The following is a 21,290-nucleotide window of genomic DNA, read 5'->3' on the forward strand; positions in this document are numbered from 1 at the left end:
TGTATTATGGTAAACAGTAGAATGAACAGGTTTTTGTTTGTTTTTTTTTTTCCTAGAAACACTTAGACCTTGAAGAAATCATTATGGAAAACAGTGATTGTTTTCTGTTACCTATAGAGCTGTTTTTCTGAAGGAGCTTTACAGCCTTTTCATGACTTTGGTCACAAGACTATCCTGGAGTGTCTTGAATTATTGAGAACTGCAGTACACAATGTGGACTAACGTTGCAGGGATGTGATGTTTCCCTTCAGAAAACATATAGGGCTTTGGTATGAGGAACTTGGTTTTTTTGTTTGTTTTGTTTTTGTCTTTTTGGTTTTCCGAGACTGGGTTTCTCTGGCTCTGAAGGCTGTCCTGGAAGTAGCTCTTATAGACCAGGCTGGTCTCGAACTCACGGAGATCCTCCTGCCTCTGCCTCCAGAGTTCTGGGATTAAAGGCGTGCACCACCAACGCCAGACTTGAGGAACTTGTTTTAACCCCCCTCAAAAAATAAATACGGCTTTGCTCGGATATTCGAGGTTCATTTTACAGAAACTATTCCTCTCTGCTGCCAGAGAGAGTAAAATTCATCTTGGAGTGATCCTCTTTCTGTGACAGTCTCACGCAACACCGATCACCCGACAGTTAGGTTTTGTTTTTGAGACAGCCTTAACTAAGCAGCCCTGGCTATCCTGGCATTCCCTATGTAGACCAGGCTGGCCTTGCACTCACGTGGAGCCGCCTTCTCCGCCTCTGAGTGCTGGAATTAACGGCGTGCGCCACCACGTCTGGCTTGAAAACAGATTTGCAACCAATGAAAGACCAACAGTACGTGGCTCGCAGTCGTATCATCGGACTAGGATGAATTTCTTCCTCTTGGCTGTCTTTTTTCAGGAAGTCCCTTTCTTCCAGCCAGGGCTCTCCGGAAACGCGGTCTTCAAAACACATAGGCCGTCAGTTCCGCAGCCCCGACTGCACGCCTTTGTCCAGGAGCTGAGGAGCGACTCATCCCTAGGTACCGCCCCTTCCGCTCACGCTCCCAGGCGGCGACCGGAAATAAGCGGGCGCCCCGGAAGTTGAAGGGCGTGTTTTGCTAGCTTGGCTTCCTCAACATGGCGGCGCCCTTGTGTGTGGAGGTGCAGTTCGGGTGAGTGAGAAGTGGGACGCCGTGGGGCTGGAGCAAAGCTGTAGGGCCTGAAACTCGGACCTCACTCGACCTGCCGAGGTTTCTGACGCCCTCCGTGAGCCGGGCCACGCACCTGGTCTCTGACAGGCGCGGTCTTCCTGGACGACGAGGCCGTAAGTCCGAGAATAGAGGCGCACACATGGGCAGGAAGGTGCGCTGACAGTCCCTTCTTGGTCTTTACGTATGGGACTCGGAGGCGTTGATAGTGAGCAGGTCATCTTCCAGCAGTTTTTACCAGTGTCATTCCGAGCCTGATCCACCTGGTCTGGTACTTGGACTCCTAAGGGGAACATGAGTCTCCCTGTTAAATAATCCTTCAGTTCTTCCGGCGGCAATTTCCGCCTAGTTTCTTCTTGGATAAAGGTGTGGCTAAGATAGCACTCTCTCTCTCTCTCTCTCTCTCTCTCTCTCTCTCTCTCTCTCTCTCTCTCTCTCTCTCTCTCTCTCTCTCTCTCTCTCTCTCTCTCTCAAACCTGAGAGTTTTAATCGGATTCGAATCTTTTTCAAAGTAGTTTGATGAGTGTCTTCTGCAGATCTGGAGTCCAGATAACAACCTCGGAGGGAGGCAGTGTAGTGTGCACAAGATGAAACCTTCCACAATTGGGATGCACATTATTACGCGAAGGAACACAAGGAAAATTGAAAATCTTCTCAAATCCCTACTTTGTTCTTCCAGCACAGAAAAGGTCTGTCATAGTCTCAAAATCTGAAGAAGACAGACTTCGGAGCTGAGAACAAAGAATGGAGACTTCTAGAGATGGGTGGTTGTGTCTAGGGTAGAAATGTAGAATTCTTTCCATTCTTTCCAAATGCCTTTCTTCCCAGTGGATGCCCCCTGTTCTTTTATGTTTTCCCTTCACTGGGTAATTCATTCACCAGTCATTTATTGAGTGCCTACCATGTGCCAGGCAGTGAGCCAGATACCAAGGATACAAAGATAAATAGCACTCTGTCTATTCCCTACAGTGTTCAGTTTTTCTGTCCTTTGGAAGGGGGTAGTCTCATGAATGTTAAGTGCAGTTTAATTGATGATATTGTCTGGCTGCTTGGATTCAATTAGAACTACATTGGTCTGGCCCCCTGACTGTTTTTCCTCTCTGACCCTTAGCCCATCTAACACCCTACTTTCTCACCTCCCAGCCTGGGGAGAAGAGGAGGCTTCCTGATGCCTTGATCAGCCTTAGCAAAACTGAAAAGGAAGAAGCTACCGGCTCTCACTGTTAATGTTTATCCATAGCCAACTTGCCTTTCCTTCTCAGTGAGTTGGACGTGGTGTTTATTCATCAGAGATGTATTTTGTCTGCCAGATACTGTGCTGGCAACAGTGAGGAAGTCATAAAGTAAAATAAGACCGTTGCCCTCCACAGAGTCTACAGAGCTACACCGTTGTTTCCTTCCTAGCCTCAGTCTTCCTTGCTTCTAAGAGCAGTATTGAGTTCCAGCAGGACAGGACAGCATTTTTCACCCACCTGTCCATCCTCTTCCACATACATGACCCATCAGAATTGCACAGGGCTTAGTGGTGTGTGCCTATCATCCTAACCCTCAGAAAGCAGAGGAAGTTGGATCTCTAATTTTGAGGCCAGGCTGGGTTACATAGTGAGAGACCCTCCATAAAATTAAAATGTTTGCCAAGCCCAGAAGCCTTCCCTCTGCCCTCCAATTCCGTTTTATTTATTTATTTGTTTGTTTTTTTGAGACAGGGTTTCCCTGTGGCTTTGGAGGCTGTCTTGGAACCAGCTCTTGTAGACCAGGCTGGTCTCGAACTCACAGAGATCCGCCTGCCTCTGCCTCCCGAGTGCTGGGATTAAAGGCTTGCGCCACCACTGCCCGGCTCAAATTCCATTTTATTTGGAGACAAGAGCTCATAATATAGCTCAGGCTGACCTCAGCTCTTGGTCCTCCTCCTTCCTGAGTGCTGAGATTATATGCCTGTGCAATCCTGCCTATCATCTTACAAGTTTTCAGCCTCTGGCCTTTGGTTAACTGTGTCACTTGACAGCTGTGCTGCTTTACCTTTTACTATGAAGATGAGATGATACTTCAAAAAATAATGCCCATTACTTTTTCTTTGATGGTCCTAGAAATCTAGAAACTATTGCCTGTAAGCCCTGAATAGATGTGATCCTCAGTGCCACCAGCTCTGTTAGATCCTTTAAAAGGTTTCCTGTCTTTTGTGGGAGTATTTTCAAGATGGTTTTTCTGTTTAACAGCCCTGGCTATCCTGGAACTGTAGACCAGGCTGGCCTTGAACTCACCTGCCTCTGCCTCCCAAGTTCTGGGATTAAAGGTGTGCACCACCAACGACTGGCTCATCTTTTTCTTGTTAGGACCAATTCTATCATCTTTTGGCATGCCTTATGAACTGTTGTTTTTTTGTTTTTGTTTTTAAGATTTTATTTATTTATTATGTCTTCTGCTTGCATGCCAGCAGAGGGCACTATGTCTCATTCAAGGTTGTTGTGTGCCACCATGTAGTTGCTGGGAACTGAACTCAGGACCTCTGGAAGAAGAGTCAGTGCTCTTAACCGCTGAGCCATCTCTCCAGCCCCTGAACTGTTGTTAATAGAGGTGGTTTTATTTTGTGTTTTTGAAACATGGTCTTCAAGATAGCCCATATCTTAGCTGATAGGTAGTGGAGGAAGTCATAGAACTTCTGGTCCTTTTGCCTCATCTCTCCAGTGTTGGGATTACAGGCATGTACCATCATGATCAGTTTATGGAATGCTGGGGATGGAACACAAGGCTTCTTGCATGCAATGCAAACATTCTACCCACTGAGCTATACTTCCCAGCCCTAACAGAGTATTTTTCAGGACACACAGAATTGGAATTATAGTACAGGTATGTTTGGAGTATCTCCTTTCCAGGCTGTAATGACCTAGATTTGATTCCCTTTTCATGAGTTTGGGGAAGCGTTGGAAAGTCTGGATACACTACTGAGATTAGAGAAGTAAGAGAAATACTTACTTTCATTGATATGGCAAATATTTTTTAAATTTCTGCTGTATGCCAGGCTTTATTTCATTTAAAGCCTGTCCATGTTCTATAAGGTAGATGGAGACTAAACATGGATGGGTGAATTTTTTGTTGTTGGTTAGTTGGTTGTTGTATCAGGGTCTCATGTAACACAAGCTGGCCTTAAACTCAGTATGAGGCTGAAGTTGACTTTTAATTCTTGTTTCTCCTGCTTCTACACTCCAAGTGCTGGAATTATAGGCATGTGGTGTCATGCCTAGTTTTTAGATAGGTATATATTTTAAAGCTAGAAAAAGTGACTGAAATGTAGACCTGTCACTGATATTAGCAGACACATGCATCGAGAATTGGAGTGTTGAGAGAAGATGGAGATGTCTTGGTTAAGATTGAATGGCAGGCAAATCCTACAAAACAGAAGAGGATTTGGCCTTAGGTCTCTGGGGCCCAGAGAGCCCTCATGTCTGCCTCCCTGAGTCAGTCCTGAGGATAGATGTGCCTTCTCTCACTCCAGACATGCTGACAGTACTCCCCCAGGGCGTAGCCAACCCAGCAGTATGGGCACTCAAAGCCTCATTGGTTCCTTCTTTGTTTGTAAAAAGAAAAACAGGCTTGGCCTCAGAGCCTGGTACTACCAGGTTGGCCACTCTTGATTATTTGCCTCCAGTTCCCACTCCACTTCTCTGACCCTGAAGTCCTGATCCCACTGCCTATCACCCTCCCCCAGCCCAGCTGCTGCATGTGCCAACCCCTACCCAGCAGAAACTGAGGCTCTTGGAAGGGGATAAATGGAGGTTCTGTGTGGGCTTGCAGCTGAAATGGCCCTGCGCACAGATGGGCCCTTGCTCCCCCTCCACATTTCTGCATCAACAAAGCGTGACCTTGTTTAGATGACAGTCCCCCATGTTTCCCCATGACAGTGCTTGCCTTGCCTTTGCCTCCTAGTGGGCTGCCTCAAGACATCTCTGTTCCCTGAGATTGGGAAAGAGTGGGGGGTGAGAAGCATCACATTCATCAAAATCCTGTTAGGGCCTCCTTAGTTCAGACCCAGGTGAAGTCTGAGATGGGAGTCAGGAACCCAGAAGTGGAGTACTGAACGGTCTACTGCCCACACCAGAAGTCCTGGTTTCTTTTCTTTTCTTTTTCTTTTTTTTTTTTTAAGATTTATTTATTTATTATGTATGCAGTGTTCTGTCTACATGTATGCCTGCTGGCCAGAAGAGGGCACCAGGTCTCATTGCAGATGGTTGTGTGCCACCATGTGGTTGCTGGGAATTGAACTCAGAACCTCTGGAAAAGCAGTCAGTGCTCTTAACCTCTGAGCCATCTCTCCAGCCCAGAAGTCCTGGTTTCTGAACTTGGCTTTGCTGCAGTCTTGACAGTCCCTTGGCCAGATGCTGGACTCTGCCCTTGGGGAGCTTTCTGAAAGAGCTCTGGGCTTGCTTAACTACCCTGGGCTTCAGTCTACTATGTCAGATGGAATTAACAAGGTCTGTCTCCTCCCTCCTTTGCTGAGATGGCCAGACGATGAAATGGGATGAGGGTCATCCTATAACTGACAAGGTGATGTGAACAGTTGTGCTTAGTCAGTGCTAAGCCCAGTGGGCTCTCTCTGCCTCCATTACAGTAGTGCATAGAAGTGAGCAGGAACAGCGTTATTTCCACCCTTGCCTGGCCAGAAATGCACAGGGTCTCCAGGGCACCCCAGAAAGGGCAGTTTGGCGATTTTGGAAATAAGATCAAGGCTGACTGGCAAGTGGAGGTAGAGCCTGATTTCCTTCTTGGAACTGGCACCTCGGAAGCCTGTGTTCTACTGCTGTGTACTCAACTATGTTTCAAGAAAGCAAAGTTAAGGAGGCTACAGGCTTGGGTCCTCCCCTAAGTTATTTTAAGACGCAGTCCCTAGTTAACTAGGCTGTTCCTGAACCATAGTCTGCATCTCATCTTTCACCTCCAGCCCTGTCCCCAGGTAGCAGACTCATCTCAGTTCTATTAACAGTAACTTATCCAGCTGTCTTTTTCTGGCCTTCCTTTGCAGAGGTGGTGCAGAGCTCCTGTTTGATGGAGTAAAAAAACATCAAGTCACGTTGCCTGGGCAAGAAGGACCCTGTGAGTATTGGATTTCCTGACTGCTCTCTGGGGCCATTGGGCATGGTGGATCTGTGGTTAAGTGGAAGGATTGTCCTGGCCAGTAGCAAAACAAGAGACTGGAGAGGATGTTTTCTCCTCCTTGCTGGGACTGGCCAGCTCTGTAAGAAGGGACCGGAAGTTGGTCTTTACAAGGGGTATGGCTGAAGCAGTGGCTCATCGGTTAGGAGCACTGGATGCTCTTGCAAGAGCCCAGGGTTAGTTCCCAGCATCATCTGTAAGTCCAGTCCAGGGGATCCAAGCCAGATATGGCAGTGTACACCTTAAATGCTGGCATTTGGGGAAGCAAAAGCAGGTAGGCCAGGTGGATCTCTGAGTTTGAGGCTAACCTGTTCCACATAGAGTGTTCCAGGCTAGCCTGGTGATACCTTGTCTTTTTTTTTTTTTTTTTTTTTTTTATTGTGGGTGGGGGACTCGAGACAGTATTTCTCTGTGTAGTCCTGGCTGTCCTGGAACTCGCTGTGTAGACCAGGCTGGCCTTGAATTCACAGCGATCTACCCGTCCCTCCCTCCCAAGTGCCTGTGATTAAAGGTGGGTGCTACCACTGCCCAGCTTGAGACCTTTTCTTAAGAAAACAAAATGAGTTGGGCAATGGTGGTGCACATTTTTAGTCCCAGCACCCGGGAGGCAGAGGCAGGTGGGTCTACAGAGTGAGTTCCAGGACATCCTCAAAAGCTACAGAGAAACCCTGTCTCAAAAAACAAAACAAAGCAAAACAAAAAAACAAAAAAGGAAAGAAAATAAGTTTAAAAAAAACACCATTTATATAAATAAAATAAATAAATCTTTAAAAACATGCAGGGTAGCCGGGCGTTGGTGGCGCACGCCTTTAATACCAGCACTCGGGAGGCAGAGGCAGGTGGATCTCTGTGAGTTCGAGGCCAGCCTGGTCTCCAGAGCGTGTGCCAGGATAGGCCCCAAAGCTACACAGAGAAACCCTGTCTCGAAAAACCAAAAAAAAACATGCAGGGTATGATAGCACACACCATTTATTCCAGCACTCAGTGGCAGAGGCAAGATGATCTCTGAATTCGAGGCCTGTCTATCCAGCAGGCTCCAGGACAGCTAGAGAGATCCTGTCTCAAAAAAAAAATTTAAAAAGAGAGCTCAGCAGATAAAGATGCTTGTCACCAAGCCTGATAACTTAGTTTGAGGTCCAGGACCCACGTAGTAGAAGGAGATAACTGACTCCCTCAGGTTGTTCTTTGACCTCCATATGTATACAGTGGTGCACATGTGTGTACACATACATAATAAAAGAAATGCAATAAAAAGGGGGAGGGAATTGTACTAGATGGTAGTGGCACACATCTTAAATCCCAGGCTGGCTATAGTGATGCTCAATTTTGATCCCAGCACTCAGGAGGCAGAGGCAGCTAGATATCTGAGCTCAAGGCCAGCCTCATCTACAAAGTGAGTTTAAGGGCATCCAGGGCTACATAATGAGAACCTGTCTCAAAAAACAACAAAAACAGTTTATTAAAATGCCAGTTTGAGGGCTGAAAAGATGGCTCAGAGGTTAAGAGCACTGACTGCTCTTCCAGAGGTCCTGAGTTCAATTCCCAGCAACCACATGGTGGCTCACAACCATCTGTAATGAGATCTGGTGCCCGTTTCTGGTGTGCAGATATACATGGAAGCAGAATGTTGTGTACATAATAAATAAATAAAATCCTTTTTTAAAAAATGCCAGTTTGAGCCAGAGGCGGGGGTGGGGGGATGGTGCATGCCTTTAATCCCAGCACTCAGGAGGCAGAGGCAGGCGGATCTCTGGGAGTTTGAGGCCAGCCTGGTCTATAGAGCCAGTGCCAGGATAGGCTCCAAAGCTACACAGAGAAACCCTGTCTCAAAAAAGATAGATAGATAGATAGATAGATAGATAGATAGATAGATAGATAGAGCGAAACAAAACAAAAAAAAAACATTCTGGGCTGAAGATGTAACTTAGTTGACGATGACTTGCCTAGCATGCATAAAGTCCTTTGTTCCATCCCTAGCCACGAGTAAACCAGGCCTAAAACGGGGTATGGTGGTGTGACCCTGTAATGTCAGCACTCAGAAGGTAGACTAGGATGACCAGAAATTCAGAGAATCTATGTGCAAAATAAAATAGCACAAGTTACGGCTTATTTCTTCTTGTTAAAACAACATGTGTGAGATAGTATACTTTAAGTGTTCTCAAAACAAAAATGATGAATATGTGTGATATAACATGTTAATTGGTTTAATTTAGCCATGCCATTGTGAACATACTGTATTCTGTATCATAATTGTGCATGACTTTATTTATGAACTAAATAAATGAATGGAAAAAAAAAACGTGCGCGCACGTGTGTGTGTGTGTGTGTGTGTGTGTGTGTGTGTGTGTGTGTGTGTGTGTGTGTGTGTGTGATGTCTGCATATATATGTCTGGGTGAAGGTGTTGCGTCCCCTGGAGTTACAGGAGTTACAGCTCTTAGCCACCATATGGGTGCTGGAAATGAACCCAGGGGTTTATTTCCTCTTAAATTTTGCTTGACACAAAAATATACACATTTTCACAATTCCATCCCCATATCACTCACTAAATACTCAGCAAGTGTCCCTTGAGTAGTAATCATTTTATTCTTCTTGACATTAGCATTGATGCCTCCTTTGTTCTGGTTCTGCTTGTGACTGACCCAAGAGGTAGCTGCCATTTCCACTGGTTCATTAGTGGGTCCATTGACTGCTTGACTCTCTGTGTATCCCAGGCTGCCCCTTTTCCTCTGCTGACCATCACAGGCATGCCCCACTGCTGCTCAAGTCAAGTTAAAAGGTAGCTGGCAAGGGAGGGCAGGAGCTGAGCAGCAGTTCCTGGCCGCTTTAAACTGCTTAGCATGCATTTCACAGCCTCTCTGGGGCCAGCTGTTCCTTTCTCTGCTCTCCAGGCCTGTTTGCTGATCCCTTTCCTACCTCCCTCCCCTCCCCTCCCCTCCCGGTCCCTGTGCAAAATTGCTTTTGAAAAGATCCACTTTCTGCTTAATTAAACAATGAGGAGCGTCCCCTCACACATCTGTAAACCTCCTTCTGAGGCCAGTTTAGCCCACAAACTGCTCCATTCTTACTCCCATTCACTTGTAAATGGAGCCTCTGAGGTTCCCTCCACCCCTCTTCTCTTTCATTCCACCCATGCCAGCTCTTTCTTCTCCCTGTAGCTCAGGCCTGGGGTGGGAATCCCAGAAGAGCCCTGCCTTGGAATTGGAGCTGATAGACTTGGTAGGGAAGGGGCAGTTTAACTTATGGACAAGATTTAGGGGCCCAGGTGGAGGTGAGAATAAACATTTGTTGGCACGGACCCTCTGCTCCAACAGGCTCCGGGGGACAGGAATGGCAGAAGACACACTTCTATATGGGAGAGAGCAGTTAAAAAATAAAAGGGGGGGGTGCAGCCCTTGTCTCCTGTGTACCCACAGAGGCTGAATGAGGCTCTGCCGAAGAAGCCAGGGCTATATCTGCAACTCTGAGGGGCTGGTATTGATACTCTAAGGTAGTAGGTTCTCAACCTTCCTAACGCTGTGATCCTTTAGTGCAGTTATTTCAGTGCTACTTCATAACTAATTTTGCTACTGTTATGTATTGTAATGTAAATATTTGATATGGAGGATGTCTGATATGCCATCCCCCAAAGGGGTGACAACCCATAGGTTGAGAACAGCTGCTCTAAGGAACCCTGCCAATGTAGGTTTGTCAATATCTCCTCTACTCAGGCAAGGGATTCTGGGTGGAGGTTCCTTTTTCTTATTTTATCATACAAGGTTACCCAAGACCATTTTTTTCTCCAAAGCTGTTTTCATGCAACATATATAATGTAGTTTGAGTATGTTCCTTCACTTTTGTGATCCCCAGTAAGTCTTTTTTGAGGTAAGTGCTCATGAAACCCAGGCTGACCTATAAACTTTCAACCTCCCAAGTTCTGGGATTACTGGCCTAGTGAGAGGTTTCATGCTTTTACTCTAAGATGCGCACACCAAAGTTCCTATGATAAGGTCAGGGATACAGAATCAAGACTTGAGTACACAGCTTAGAGCGGGCCCATCTGTTGAGTTTTTCCTGTGTGTTTGATGCTGATGTCCTGCTGTTAGCATTTTGCCTTAATCCTCACAACAACCCTTTGGAGTGTGGATTATTATCCACATTTGTCAGGACAAATGATACCAATAAATTGAGGTGAAGTGACTTGTCTGAGGCTATCTAGCCCTCAATGCAAGCCTCTCTATTTTACCTTTAACTGTCTACCACAAAGCAGCAGCGCCTCTCCTTGCTGTTCCCTGATGGGTCAGCCAGGTCCAAGGCCTCTTGCACTGGAAACCTTGCATTAAGGCACCCTCTTCCTCCCCAGCACTGAGTGCATGGCCGGCTATGGCATGCACAGCCATGGAATGCGAATTTTCCCACACAGCTTGCACCAGGAGCTGGACCAACCACTGGCATATTACAGATCTGAACACCTAAAATGGGAGAAAGATGGTGGGGGTGTGGGAGGCTGAGACAAGAGTATTGTTTGAGGCCAGCCTGAGCAACCTGGGAAAGAAAACCAATGTGTGTGCCCCACACCCCTCCCTCCCCTCCCTCCCTCCCTCCTCCCTCCCTTTTTTCTTTCTTTCTATTATTTATTTTGTATATGGTGTTGTCAGCTGCATGTCAGCCTACACACCAGAAGAGGGCACCAAATCTCATTATAGTGGGTTGTGAGCTACTATGTGGTTGCTGGGAATTGAACTCAGGACCTCTGCAAGAGCAGCCAATGCTTTTAACCTCTTAGCTATTTTGTTTGTTTATTTGTTTGTCTTGTTTTGTTTTTCAAGACAAGATTTCTCTACATAGTCCTGACTGTCTTGGAACTCGATCTATAGACCAGGCTGACCTTGAACTAACTCACAGAGATTTGCCTGCCTCTGTCTTCCAAGTGCTGGGACTAAATGTGTACACTATTGCCTCCCTGCTATGCCTTCTCCTATTTCTGTTGGTTCCATCTGCCTTCCAATGGGCTCATACCATATCCCACAGAAAGCCCAAGAACTATCTGTTTTGTGGTACACCTCTCTCTAAGGCTTGGGTTCTGGACGATGGGCAGAGCATATAGAAAACCAACATATTTGAGAGTCTAGAGGAGACCGTTTCTTTCCCTGGATTCAGGAGTAATTGATAGTCTAGGCACAACTCTAAGATTGTCTTAATTCATCCTTATAACAACACATTCTTTTTACAGCCGGGTGGTGGTGGCGCATGCCTTTAGTCCCAGCACTCAGGAGGCAGAGGCAGGCGGATCTCTGTGAGTTCAAGATCAACCTGATCTATAAGAGCTAGTTCAACGACAGCCTCCAAAGCCACAGAGAAACCCTGTCTCAAAAAACAAACAAACAAAAAAGCTACATTCTTTTTTCAAAAAGTTTTTTTTAATTTTATTTTTATGTGTATGGGTGTTTTGCCTATATATAAATCTGTGCACAATGTGCATGCCTGGTACCCATGGAGATAAGAACAGGGCATCAGATCCCCAAGAACTAAGAGTTGTAGGTGATTTTGTTTGTTTGTTTGTTTTTTTCAAGACAGGGTTTCTCTGTATAACAGCTCTGGCTGTCCTGGAACTAGCTCTGTAGACCAGGCTGGCCTCGAACTCATGGAGATCCTTCTGCCTCTTGCCTCCTGAGTGCTGGGATTAATGGTGTGCACCATCACTGCCTTTTTTTTTTTAAGATTTATTTATTCACTATGTATACAGTGTTCTGCCTGCATGTATGTCTACAGGCCAGAAGAAGGCACCAGATCTCATTATAGATAGTTGTGAGCCACCATGTGGTTGCTGGGAATTGAACTCAGATCTCCGGAAGAGCAACCAGTGTTCTTAACCTCCTAAAGCCATCTCTCCAGGCCCACCATCACTGCTTGATTGTAGATGAAATGCTTTATGGTTGATGAGAGTCAGACCCACATCCTCTGTAAGAGCAGCTAGTGCTTTGAACTATGTCTCTAGATCTGCATTCTTTGTTCAAAATTTAAAAAATTTTATTTTTGCATATGTGTGTATGTGTTCATGAATGTGTGTACCTGCCAGAGACCAGAAGGTGGGTATCAGATTCCTGGAGCTGAATTGAGCTGAGGTGGTTGTGAGCTGCCCAACATGGGTGCTGGAACTCTTCCTTTGGAAGAGTAGCGAGCATTCTTTTTTTGGTGGGCGGGGTGTTGAGACATGGTTTCTCTGTGGCTTTGGAGGCTGTCCTGGAACTAGCTCTTGTAGACCAGGCTGGTCTCTAACTCACAGAGATCCACCTGCCTCTGCCTCCCGAGTGCTGGGATTAAGATTGTGCACCACCACCCAGCTAGCAAGCACTCTTCACTGCTGAACCTTTTCCCCAGCCCAATAACAATGCAAACCTGGTTTTTTTGTTTGTTTGTTTGTTTTTTTAATTCCCTTCCTGAAGTCATATAACTAGGAAGGAATGGAGTCTAACTTAAACTAAAACTGGCAGGCATGGTCATGCACATCTGTAATACCAGGGTTTAAGAGATGGAAGAAGCCCCAGGCTTGGGATTTCTCAGCCACAAAGCAAGTTTAAGGCCAGCCTAGCTAATGAGATAAGATCTTGTCTCAGGTAAACAATTATGACCATCACCTTCTCCCTCCCTACTGGTGTACCACTGGCATCTTAGGGTAGAGCTGTGAAAGCAGCATCCCTGAGCTTCAGTCTCCACTCTGGGAACGGCAGTGAGAGTGCCGTTTATGTGGCAGGACAGAGAAGCTTGGAGACATGGGACCAGTTGACACTCACACCTACCTCATCGGTACCACTAGTAGGGTTTAGGAGGGAGCAACCTCATTTGGAGCAGGCCTTCCCCAGGTCTCTAATACTGCTCTTCCTGCCTTCTCCATTTTGCTGCCTTGAACCTGCCAGTTGTATGGTGCCTCAGCTCCTCCCATATATGCTTCCTTCTGTCCAGAACACTTCCCCCACCCAAGCCTATTCATCCTTCAGGCCTAAGCTTCAGTGTTAACAGTCTTGGAAAGGCTTTTTCCAGTCCCAAAGGAGTTAGCACACACCACAGCTAATTAAGTAATGTCTGCTGCCCTCTCACAGGAAGGCTCCATATCCTTCTTGCTGGCCACCATCACCCTAGTGCATGGCACAGGATAGTTGCTCAATAAATGTCTTGTGAATGGCAGCTGCAGGAGGGAGAAGTGAGGAGGAAGGAAGGAAGGGAGGAATGAAGGAAGGAAGGAAGGAAGGAAGGAAGGAAGGAAGGAAGGAAGGAAGGAAGGAAGATAGTGTGAAGGTGAAAGGAAGGTTCTTACCCTCCATCTATCCCAGAGCCACCCCAAGCCACCAGTCCCTGACTCTGCTTAACCCTTCCTCCTCCCCTGGGCGCCTTTGGAAGCCGACCATCTGGCTTGGAGCCTATTTGCATATTGTCTGGGCCTCAGCAAGCCAAGCAAGATGTCCCCGGGGGTGCGTTTCAGGCCAGGCTGAGTGGCCCTTGCAGCCTGAGAAGGGAGCCATGAGTTCCACCTCTCCCCACCCCCAAATCCAGGCATAGGGACAATACTGGCTGCTGCGATGCAGCAGCCTCACCATGGTAACAAGCTATCAAAAATGTAGGCGGGCCTGGAGTGGGGGGCAGGCAGAGAGGGAGGGAGTGACCTCAGCAAATAGAAGCATCATGATAAATGAGCCTGCACTGGGCAGCAGATTCATCCCCCAGCCACCTCTCTGGGAGTCCATGACAGTGTCATCCCGTGGATGACCCCAACATGACCACTATCCCTTCTTTATTCACAAACTATCTTAGAGTGGAGCAGGAATACCCTCTTTGGAGGGAGCCAGGGCTATTCCCCAAGAGAATCCTGATTCTATACCAGCAAGCCAGGACTGTCAGATATAGCCTGTGGTCATTGGGCCAACCTCTTCCCAGTCCTTCGTGTCCTAACACAAACACGTCCCTGGCTGCTGAGGCTGGCTGATGCCGGCTGATGGATGTGTCAGACTCCAGTAGTTCTATCGAACAGCCACAAGATGTATGGGCTGGCGGCCCACAGACAGTGCCAAAATGGAGGCCAAGGGGATTCAGGGCCAAGGGGAAGCCTCTGCAACCTGGGCCAAGTTCAGCTTGAGTGAGGCAGCACCCTTCCTCCTCTCCCTGGGGACTACATATTTGCTTAACTAAAAAGGAATTTTAGGCTGTTGTGGGACACACCTTTAGTCTCAGCACTCAGAGACAGAGGCGGGTGGATCTCTGAGTTTGAGGCCATCTTGGTCTACAGAGCAAGTTCCAGGACAGCCAGGCCTATACAGAGAAACCCTGTCTCTGAAAACAATAACAAAAGGAATTTTAAATTGGGAGATGGCACTTTTGGTCCGTGAACACTGCTTATTGCCCTGTGGAATGTTTTTGTCCAGCAAAAAAAAGGACTAAAAGGAAGTTTATCCACACTGCACCTTCCCACCTCCTGGCCCTGCCCAAGGCTAGGTTTGCATGTGCACTACAATATGAAGCTCACACTGGGAGCGTCCTAGCAGTCCTTATTGCACGGCTTTGGCCTCCAGGCAGGATAGCTCAGGCCACATTTTCACCTTGCTTCAGCTTAGCCTCGGAGCTTTGTCTCAGGTGCCTTCTACAACACTGATTCAGGCCACGCCCCCTATGGCTTCCTAAATGGTAGTTGTTTCTCTAGGACCTTTGTTCTCAAGTCACCTGTGAAAGCAGGCCCTCCAAGAGAGGAGCCTCAAAAACCATCTGAATGAAGAGTAGAAGAAGTCCTTGGTACCATGGCCTTTATAGATGCAGACCAACCCCAGTTTGCTATGGGCTGGTCCCCTGCTCCTAGGAAAGTCTGGTAACCCTGGAGACCACTTCCATATTCTGCACAAAGAGACTGGTAGCCAGCCCAGAGCCCATCCCAGGGAGGCAGCTCTGGGTGTTCTACAGAGCAGGAGAGGTCTTTGCAGCCCAGAATCTCTTGCTTAGGCAAGGTGGCCACACACCCCACCCCACCCACTCTATGGGGTAGGGGGGCACTGCAAAAGTGGGGGTAGTGAGCAGTGATTTGTCAGTGTCCCCCTGGTGAGGAGCCTTCTCTCCCTCTGCTAGAGGAAATTAACTGATGTTATCGGCTCAGCGATTGTTTTTCTCCCCTCACAAAGGGAAATATATGCAGACCCTGCCTGTGAGCAAAGCTGAGGCCTCCCTCGCTGGACTGGCAAGAGAGATAAAGATGGCGGTGGCTCTTTGATGCCCTATAAGCAGCCTTGCTGAGGGAGCATCAGCCCAGCTCTGTCTCTGAGTTCTTTTTTTTTTAATCCTTTTAAATTATATGTACATATGTGTGGGCACATGCATGTGAGTATAAGGTTAGAAGAGGGTGTGGATCCCTGATTCCTGGGGGCATGGTGGCCATGGGCCACCCAGTGTGAGTGCTGGGAACTGAACTTGGGTCCTCTGAAAGAGCAGTACCTCCCTTTCACCACTAAGCCATCTCTCCAGGTCCTGTCCCTGAGTTCTTCGTAGTTCCTCCCACTGTTCCTTCGGCTGTGCAATGGCCACTTTCCCTGAAGACCCTTCTGACAGTCACTGGCCTCCTAACCAGGTTTCTGTTCCCTGTGAGCACCATGCTCACTTTCTCCTGCCAGGCAAGGCTTTGGAGCCTGGGAATGAGTTGGTTTTGGGGGTTTTTTTGGTTTGTTTTGGTTTGGTTTCTCTGTGGCTTTGAAGGCTGTCCTGGAACTAGTTATTGTAGACCAATCTGGTCTGGAACTCACAGAGATCCACCTGCCTCTGCCTCCCAAGTGCTGGGATTAAAGGTGTGCGCCACTACCTCCTGGTGATCTTGAGTTGGGTTTGACCTTGGTTTGTTCTGTACCTCCCTCTCTAGGGGACATCCGGAACCTCCTTGTCTGGATCAAGAAGAACTTGCTAAAAGAGAGGCCAGAGCTGTTCATCCAGGGAGAGAGTGTGTGAGTTCCCGTCCCCCCAATCCCCCCTCACCTGAGCAAGGCAGAGAGAGGGAAGGTTGTCTAAACCTACATCCTGGGGTTCTGAATATCTTATCCTCTTGGCCCCCTATTTTCTCAAACTCCTGTGAGGAAAAAGCCGTGCTCTAGTCTGTTTATAGTTTTCTTCTGTTTGAGGTTCTTAAAAGCCCATACAAATGGAGCCTGGTAAATTTTCCCAAAAATTTGAATTATGCTTCTGGTTACCACCGAATGCAGAAACTTAGGTGAGTTACTTTGCTTCTCCTGGGCTCAGTTGTCCTCTGTACAGAAAATACTAAGAAAGCCATACTGCCCAATGTTTCCCTGATCCTGTCCCATAGGCCCTTCCTCAGTGACAGAAGCATTTTTTTAATCAGTGCTGTCTGGTAGTAGCTGCTGCCACTCATGGCTGGTTAAACCCTCAAAGTTGGCCAGTGTGAGTGAGAAACTAAATACTCAGGCAGGTGAGTCTCTGTAAGTTTTAGGCCTGTCTGGTCTACATAGAGGATTCTAGGACAGCCAGGGCTACATAGTAAGACTCTATCTCAAAAAAAAAAAAAGAGTGAGAGGATTGCTACAAGGATGAAGACAGTCTAAGTTACATAGCAAGAACCTGTCTGAAAAATCAAACACAGGCTGGAGAGATGGCTCAGAGGTTGAGAGCAAGTACTACTCTTCCAGAGGACCAAGTTTGATTCCCAGCATCCATATCAGGTAACTTACAACTGCCTGCCACTCTCCCTCCAGCTCTGACTCTGCTGCACCTGCACTCACATATACACACAAACACAGAATTAAAAATTAATTAAGTAATACTCCCATTTTCTTTCTTTGTCCTTGAAATGGCTATGTGTGGCCAGCAGGTACAGTATGAGGCCTCACAGAGAGGAGGTCCAGGTTACTGCATGCACCTTCCCGCTCAGACACACATAGCTCTCCAGCTCTTCCAACCTGCTAGCAAAACCCAGGCTCCTCATGCCAAGCCATTCCACTTCTAAATAAGGATAGTCTCCTGTGTAAAGGAGGCAGGCATGAAATTGGGAGACTTTAGTCTGCCTTCAAGAATGGGTCATCCTGTGGGCTAGGACTACTCTCCAATCTCCAGTTACTGGCACAGCAGTCCTGGAAGCCACCTGCATGGACATCAGTGCTCCCTGGACCATTGCCAGCAGGAACCAGGACTGACTCTCAAGCATTTAGGTGCCTGGTACCACTGGCAGTGTTCTTTGGCTCAAAAGAGCTGAACTTGCCTCCTATGGAATAGGCATCCCATCCTGGAGACCTAGAAGCCAAAGCCCTTCCTTTCCAGAGCCTAGAATAACTAGAATTAGACACTGGGAAAAATAGGTTCCTCTTGCTGGTTACTGAGACAATGGCAAGCAAGCGTACACACCATTTTGTTATATCCCTCAACAGTCCTTGTGGGCCAGACCTTATAATTGGCTCTGTTTTCAGGTGAAGAAATCTGATGCTCAGAAAAGTAAAATGCCTTGCCTGTAGTCTGGGTGTTTGGTGATGTTGACCCTTGCTCATTTTCTTTAAGATGCCCTCAGAACCATGATTGTCTGACCTGGTTTCCTGACCATGCAGACTGTGGTGTTAGCTTCTTGGGAAATCGGGAAGAAAGTTCCCCCCATACTCCTGCAGCCTACAGGCTCTGAGCCTCCTGCCTTCCATTTCCTGCCCCTCACTACCCTCTTTCCCACAGGCGGCCAGGAATTCTGGTGCTGATTAATGATGCCGACTGGGAACTGCTGGTCAGTACCTCCAGTGACTCTCTTCCCCAGCCCCTGCCTTCAATGGGAAACCCTGGGCCTCAGATCATTCCAGGTCCAGGCTGGGAAATCTGTCTTTCATAACCCCATCCACCCCAGGGTTATTCCTGTCTTCCATCTCAAATGAGGAGGGATTGAGTGGCTGCTGGGGAGGGAGCGAGGCAGGGAGCTCACCCATACTGGAGACTTGAAAGTCCACGTGTACAATCTCCATTTTTCTGGTGAGGTTTTTCTTTCATTTCCAAAATAGCTATCTTTACCTTTCTCTTCCCTGTCCCAATGCCTGGCAATTACCTGGACCATGCTCTGATGGTTCCTGTCCCTCTTTCCTGCCCCAGGGAGAGCTGGACTACCAGCTGCAGGACCAGGACAGCATCCTCTTCATCTCCACACTGCACGGCGGCTGAGGGTTCCTCTGTGAGCCCAAGCACCTTTGCAAGGGGAGCATGGGACCAACCACACCTCTCCTTGGACACTGCTTCCAGGTCCTTAGTCCCCTTTGGCTGCCTCCTTCTCTGCTATACCCATGAGCTCCCTTAGGCAGGGAAAAGAGGCCAGGTGCTAAAAATGAGCAGAGAGGGAGAGCAGATGCCCAGCCCAGCACTCCTTCCAGCAGCTGAGGTGGGGGAGGGTGCTCCTGTGATGTCAGCAGTGGAGGGGGCTCTATGCCCAGGTGACCCAGCTGCTTGCCATTCCTTGTGTCTTGGTCTAAGCACTAAGTGACTGCCTGGAAGGCGCTCCATTTTCCTGAGACATCTTCATGGGGAAGATGGATGAACTGGAGTAACTGATGAGAAGCTCCTCTCTTGCCAAACATTAGAGGGGCCTCCGCCTCAGTTTCCCCATCTGGACACTGAGGACTCTGCTTGTCCCCCACTGATGTCATTATGGAACCCCAGCTGGGGTCCCCTATTCAGAGTTCACCTCCCTCCCCTCCACCCAGCAGCTGCTCTCCTAGCCACACCCCTCCTCCTGTCCTCCCCCCCATCCCCAGCCCTTGACCCTGGCTGGCCTCCCTCCCTACATAGGCTACCAGATGGGCTCCTGAGACACTCTCCAGGCTGCCTACAACTCCTTCTGCTGAGGGTAGAGAATGGAAGGAAGTAGTCTAACCTTAGACAGGGGGCGGGGCCTCAGTGTGTGCAACTCCCAGCTTCCTGAGACAAGCAGGGTTTGGGTGTGCAGCACCTGCTAGATAGAGAGCTGTGCCCCCCTTTCCTCTATCCCTTCTGGAAATTTGGGGACCTTGTGCCTACAACAGCTGACTTTGGGCAAATAAAAAAGACTAGGTTGTTTACTAGCCTTGCTTGACGCTTCATCCTTAGAAACTGGAGGTACCCTGTATCCCTAAAATCTATGGTCTCTGTTCTGAGCCAGGGGCTCAGCTGGCCTTCACCTGAAAGGCTAATACATGAACTGTTACAAAGAGAGATTGGTTCAGTAGGGCCATCTGGAGAAGAGAGTGTAGACCCATGACAATCAGTCTAGATCCTAAGCCATTCTCACCAACCAGTCTAAATCTAGGCTTTGTTCTGCCAACTGCAGTCAGCAGCCCCAGAACCCAGAAGAAGGGTGTCCTGGGTAAGACTGCTGAGCCCCATGACTTCCATGACTTGCAGAAAAAAAGCTTCATCTGACCCAAAGTGTTGCTTTTCATGAAATGTCAGTAAGGCGGAATTCCTTACCTACACACATGAGAGTGTCTAATGCTGTAGGCCAGTGTTGGGGAGTAGAGAGCACCTGATCCCTGGTTGGTGAGCTGTATCCCAGGCACTGCCATACAGAGCAGACCCTTGAGCTTGTATGGGTGGGAGCAGCCATGTTGGGGTTACTGGTAGGGACTGGCTGGGTGCAGATTAAGGCCAGTGTTGAGTCCAAGTGCTGTTGAGGCTGTGCTGATGTCAGGCCTTGTCATCATTCTCACAGCTTGTCGTTTTTCAGAGGGTCAGCCTGTCCTAGTTCCTGTCATACTCCCTCCCTGCAGTACCTTCTGCAGCTGATGTGGTTAGGGGGTTGCCCTTCTGCTATGGCACCCCAGTTAATGCTGAACATTTAGGAGGATGGATTGAGGAGAGCAGCTTTCCCCATCTGGGATGCCAGTGCCGTCATGCAGAGTCCATTCACCCTAGTCCCTTCAGGTCATTTCAGTTTCTGGCAGAAAGGGGTCAGAGACAAGTGACTCAGCCCATCAGCCCCACTCCCATGCAACTCGTGACCCTTGCTTTTGAGGAAATAAACAAGTCCCACTACCTTCGAAGATTTTTCTTTAATGAAAAGGTTTCGTTTGTCCAAGTTCTTATTTCCAAAGCCTAGGCGGTTGCCCGGCTGGAGCGCATCATTCCCCAGCTTGTCGGTTTCTGGCAGGTTTCTGGCAGCGGTGGGAGGCTCAGCCCATCACTCGTCCAGAGGAGCTTGTGGGAGGGGTTGGTTGGCTGGTTTGGGATATACGGGTTGATTTCGGATTTTTTTTGGGGGGGGGGTGTTGTTTGGGAGTGCTGGTTAGGGGACAGGTTGGAATAAATTCAAAACGAGTTAGCAAACGAATTCTGCTGGCATCTGCCTTCACCCCCGACTAACTGCGGCTTTGGCCAACGACCACATTCGGGTCCCGCCGCTGTGTGCCAGCTTCATTACAGCTGAAATTGGAAAACGGAAAATCGGTGCGATCAACTGGAGGACCCTGCCAGCCGACACGGGTCACCCTAAGAGGAGGAGACGAAGGAAGGAGGCGAGGGTGAGGATGGCGGCTCTGGTCGCAAGAACTACTGTCCCTTCTTTGCGCGCCAGTCTGGGGCCACTATGCCGTGCTGGGACCTGCCGGCCGCCGCCCGGGGTCTCCTAACCCCAGCACGGACCCGGTTTCTGTTGAGCCCGGAGCTCAACCACAGATGTCCAGCCACAATTCTCGGTTGGCCGCAGACTCGTACAAGAATTGCGTTTGGACAATCAGTGGCGAAGCCCCTGAGTTCAGGGCCCCGGTCTCCTGCGGGGTTCTGCCTGGCTCCTTAAAAGCGCACAACGGATCTCGGGAGCTGCGCGTCGGAATACCTTGCAGAAGCTCATCAGTCGCAGCCCATCCCGCGGTAAGGTGGACGAGCGGGCATGCAGATCCCGGCCCTGCACCGGCATCCCCATCGCCCCCAGCGTGTTTCCTTCCACCGTGGCCAAGAGTCCCTAGAGTAACCGGCGTTGTTTATGGGCCACCCCAGCTTGGAGGAATATCCTGTCAGGCCCAGGG

General features: G+C 48.4%; 1 protein-coding gene and 1 non-coding gene across 4 annotated transcripts; both read left to right on the forward strand.

The window, feature by feature from the left end:
- The first annotated feature begins 973 nt into the window (after positions 1-973).
- On the forward strand, positions 974-20,301 carry Urm1 (ubiquitin related modifier 1). 3 transcript variants are annotated; one of them, XR_004770463.1, is made up of 6 exons: positions 974-1,127; positions 6,181-6,251; positions 16,178-16,259; positions 17,986-18,034; positions 18,152-18,273; positions 18,391-20,301. XR_004770463.1 is itself a non-coding variant. In XM_027423114.2 (5 exons), exons 1-5 carry the CDS (start codon positions 1,093-1,095, stop codon positions 18,457-18,459), a joined length of 306 nt encoding a protein of 101 aa, XP_027278915.1. In that variant the 5' UTR covers positions 977-1,092; the 3' UTR covers positions 18,460-20,301. The 3 variants fall into 3 exon arrangements, 2 of the variants coding, with proteins under 2 accessions (XP_027278914.1, XP_027278915.1); XM_027423114.2 differs by lacking the exon at positions 18,152-18,273 and having other exon boundaries at positions 977-1,127; XM_027423113.2 differs by lacking the exons at positions 17,986-18,034; positions 18,152-18,273 and having other exon boundaries at positions 975-1,127.
- A 624-nt stretch (positions 20,302-20,925) lies between these two features.
- On the forward strand, positions 20,926-21,013 carry Mir219b (microRNA mir-219b). Its single transcript, NR_162741.1, has one exon. It is a non-coding gene; the product is annotated as a microRNA mir-219b (primary transcript).
- The last annotated feature ends 277 nt before the right edge of the window (positions 21,014-21,290 follow it).

Source organism: Cricetulus griseus, chromosome 6, assembly GCF_003668045.3.
Source record: "Cricetulus griseus strain 17A/GY chromosome 6, alternate assembly CriGri-PICRH-1.0, whole genome shotgun sequence".
Taxonomy (NCBI): domain Eukaryota; kingdom Metazoa; phylum Chordata; class Mammalia; order Rodentia; family Cricetidae; genus Cricetulus; species Cricetulus griseus.

Excerpts from the sequence above, each read along its gene's own strand:
- Urm1 (XM_027423113.2), top strand. The coding sequence starts at position 1,093 with ATGGCGGCGCCCTTGTGTGTGGAGGTGCAGTTCGG. Across the intron at positions 1,128-6,180 it reads TGTGTGGAGGTGCAGTTCGG|AGGTGGTGCAGAGCTCCTGT; the intron begins GTGAGTGAGAAG and ends CTTCCTTTGCAG. Across the intron at positions 16,260-18,390 it reads TTCATCCAGGGAGAGAGTGT|GGAGAGCTGGACTACCAGCT; the intron begins GTGAGTTCCCGT and ends TTCCTGCCCCAG.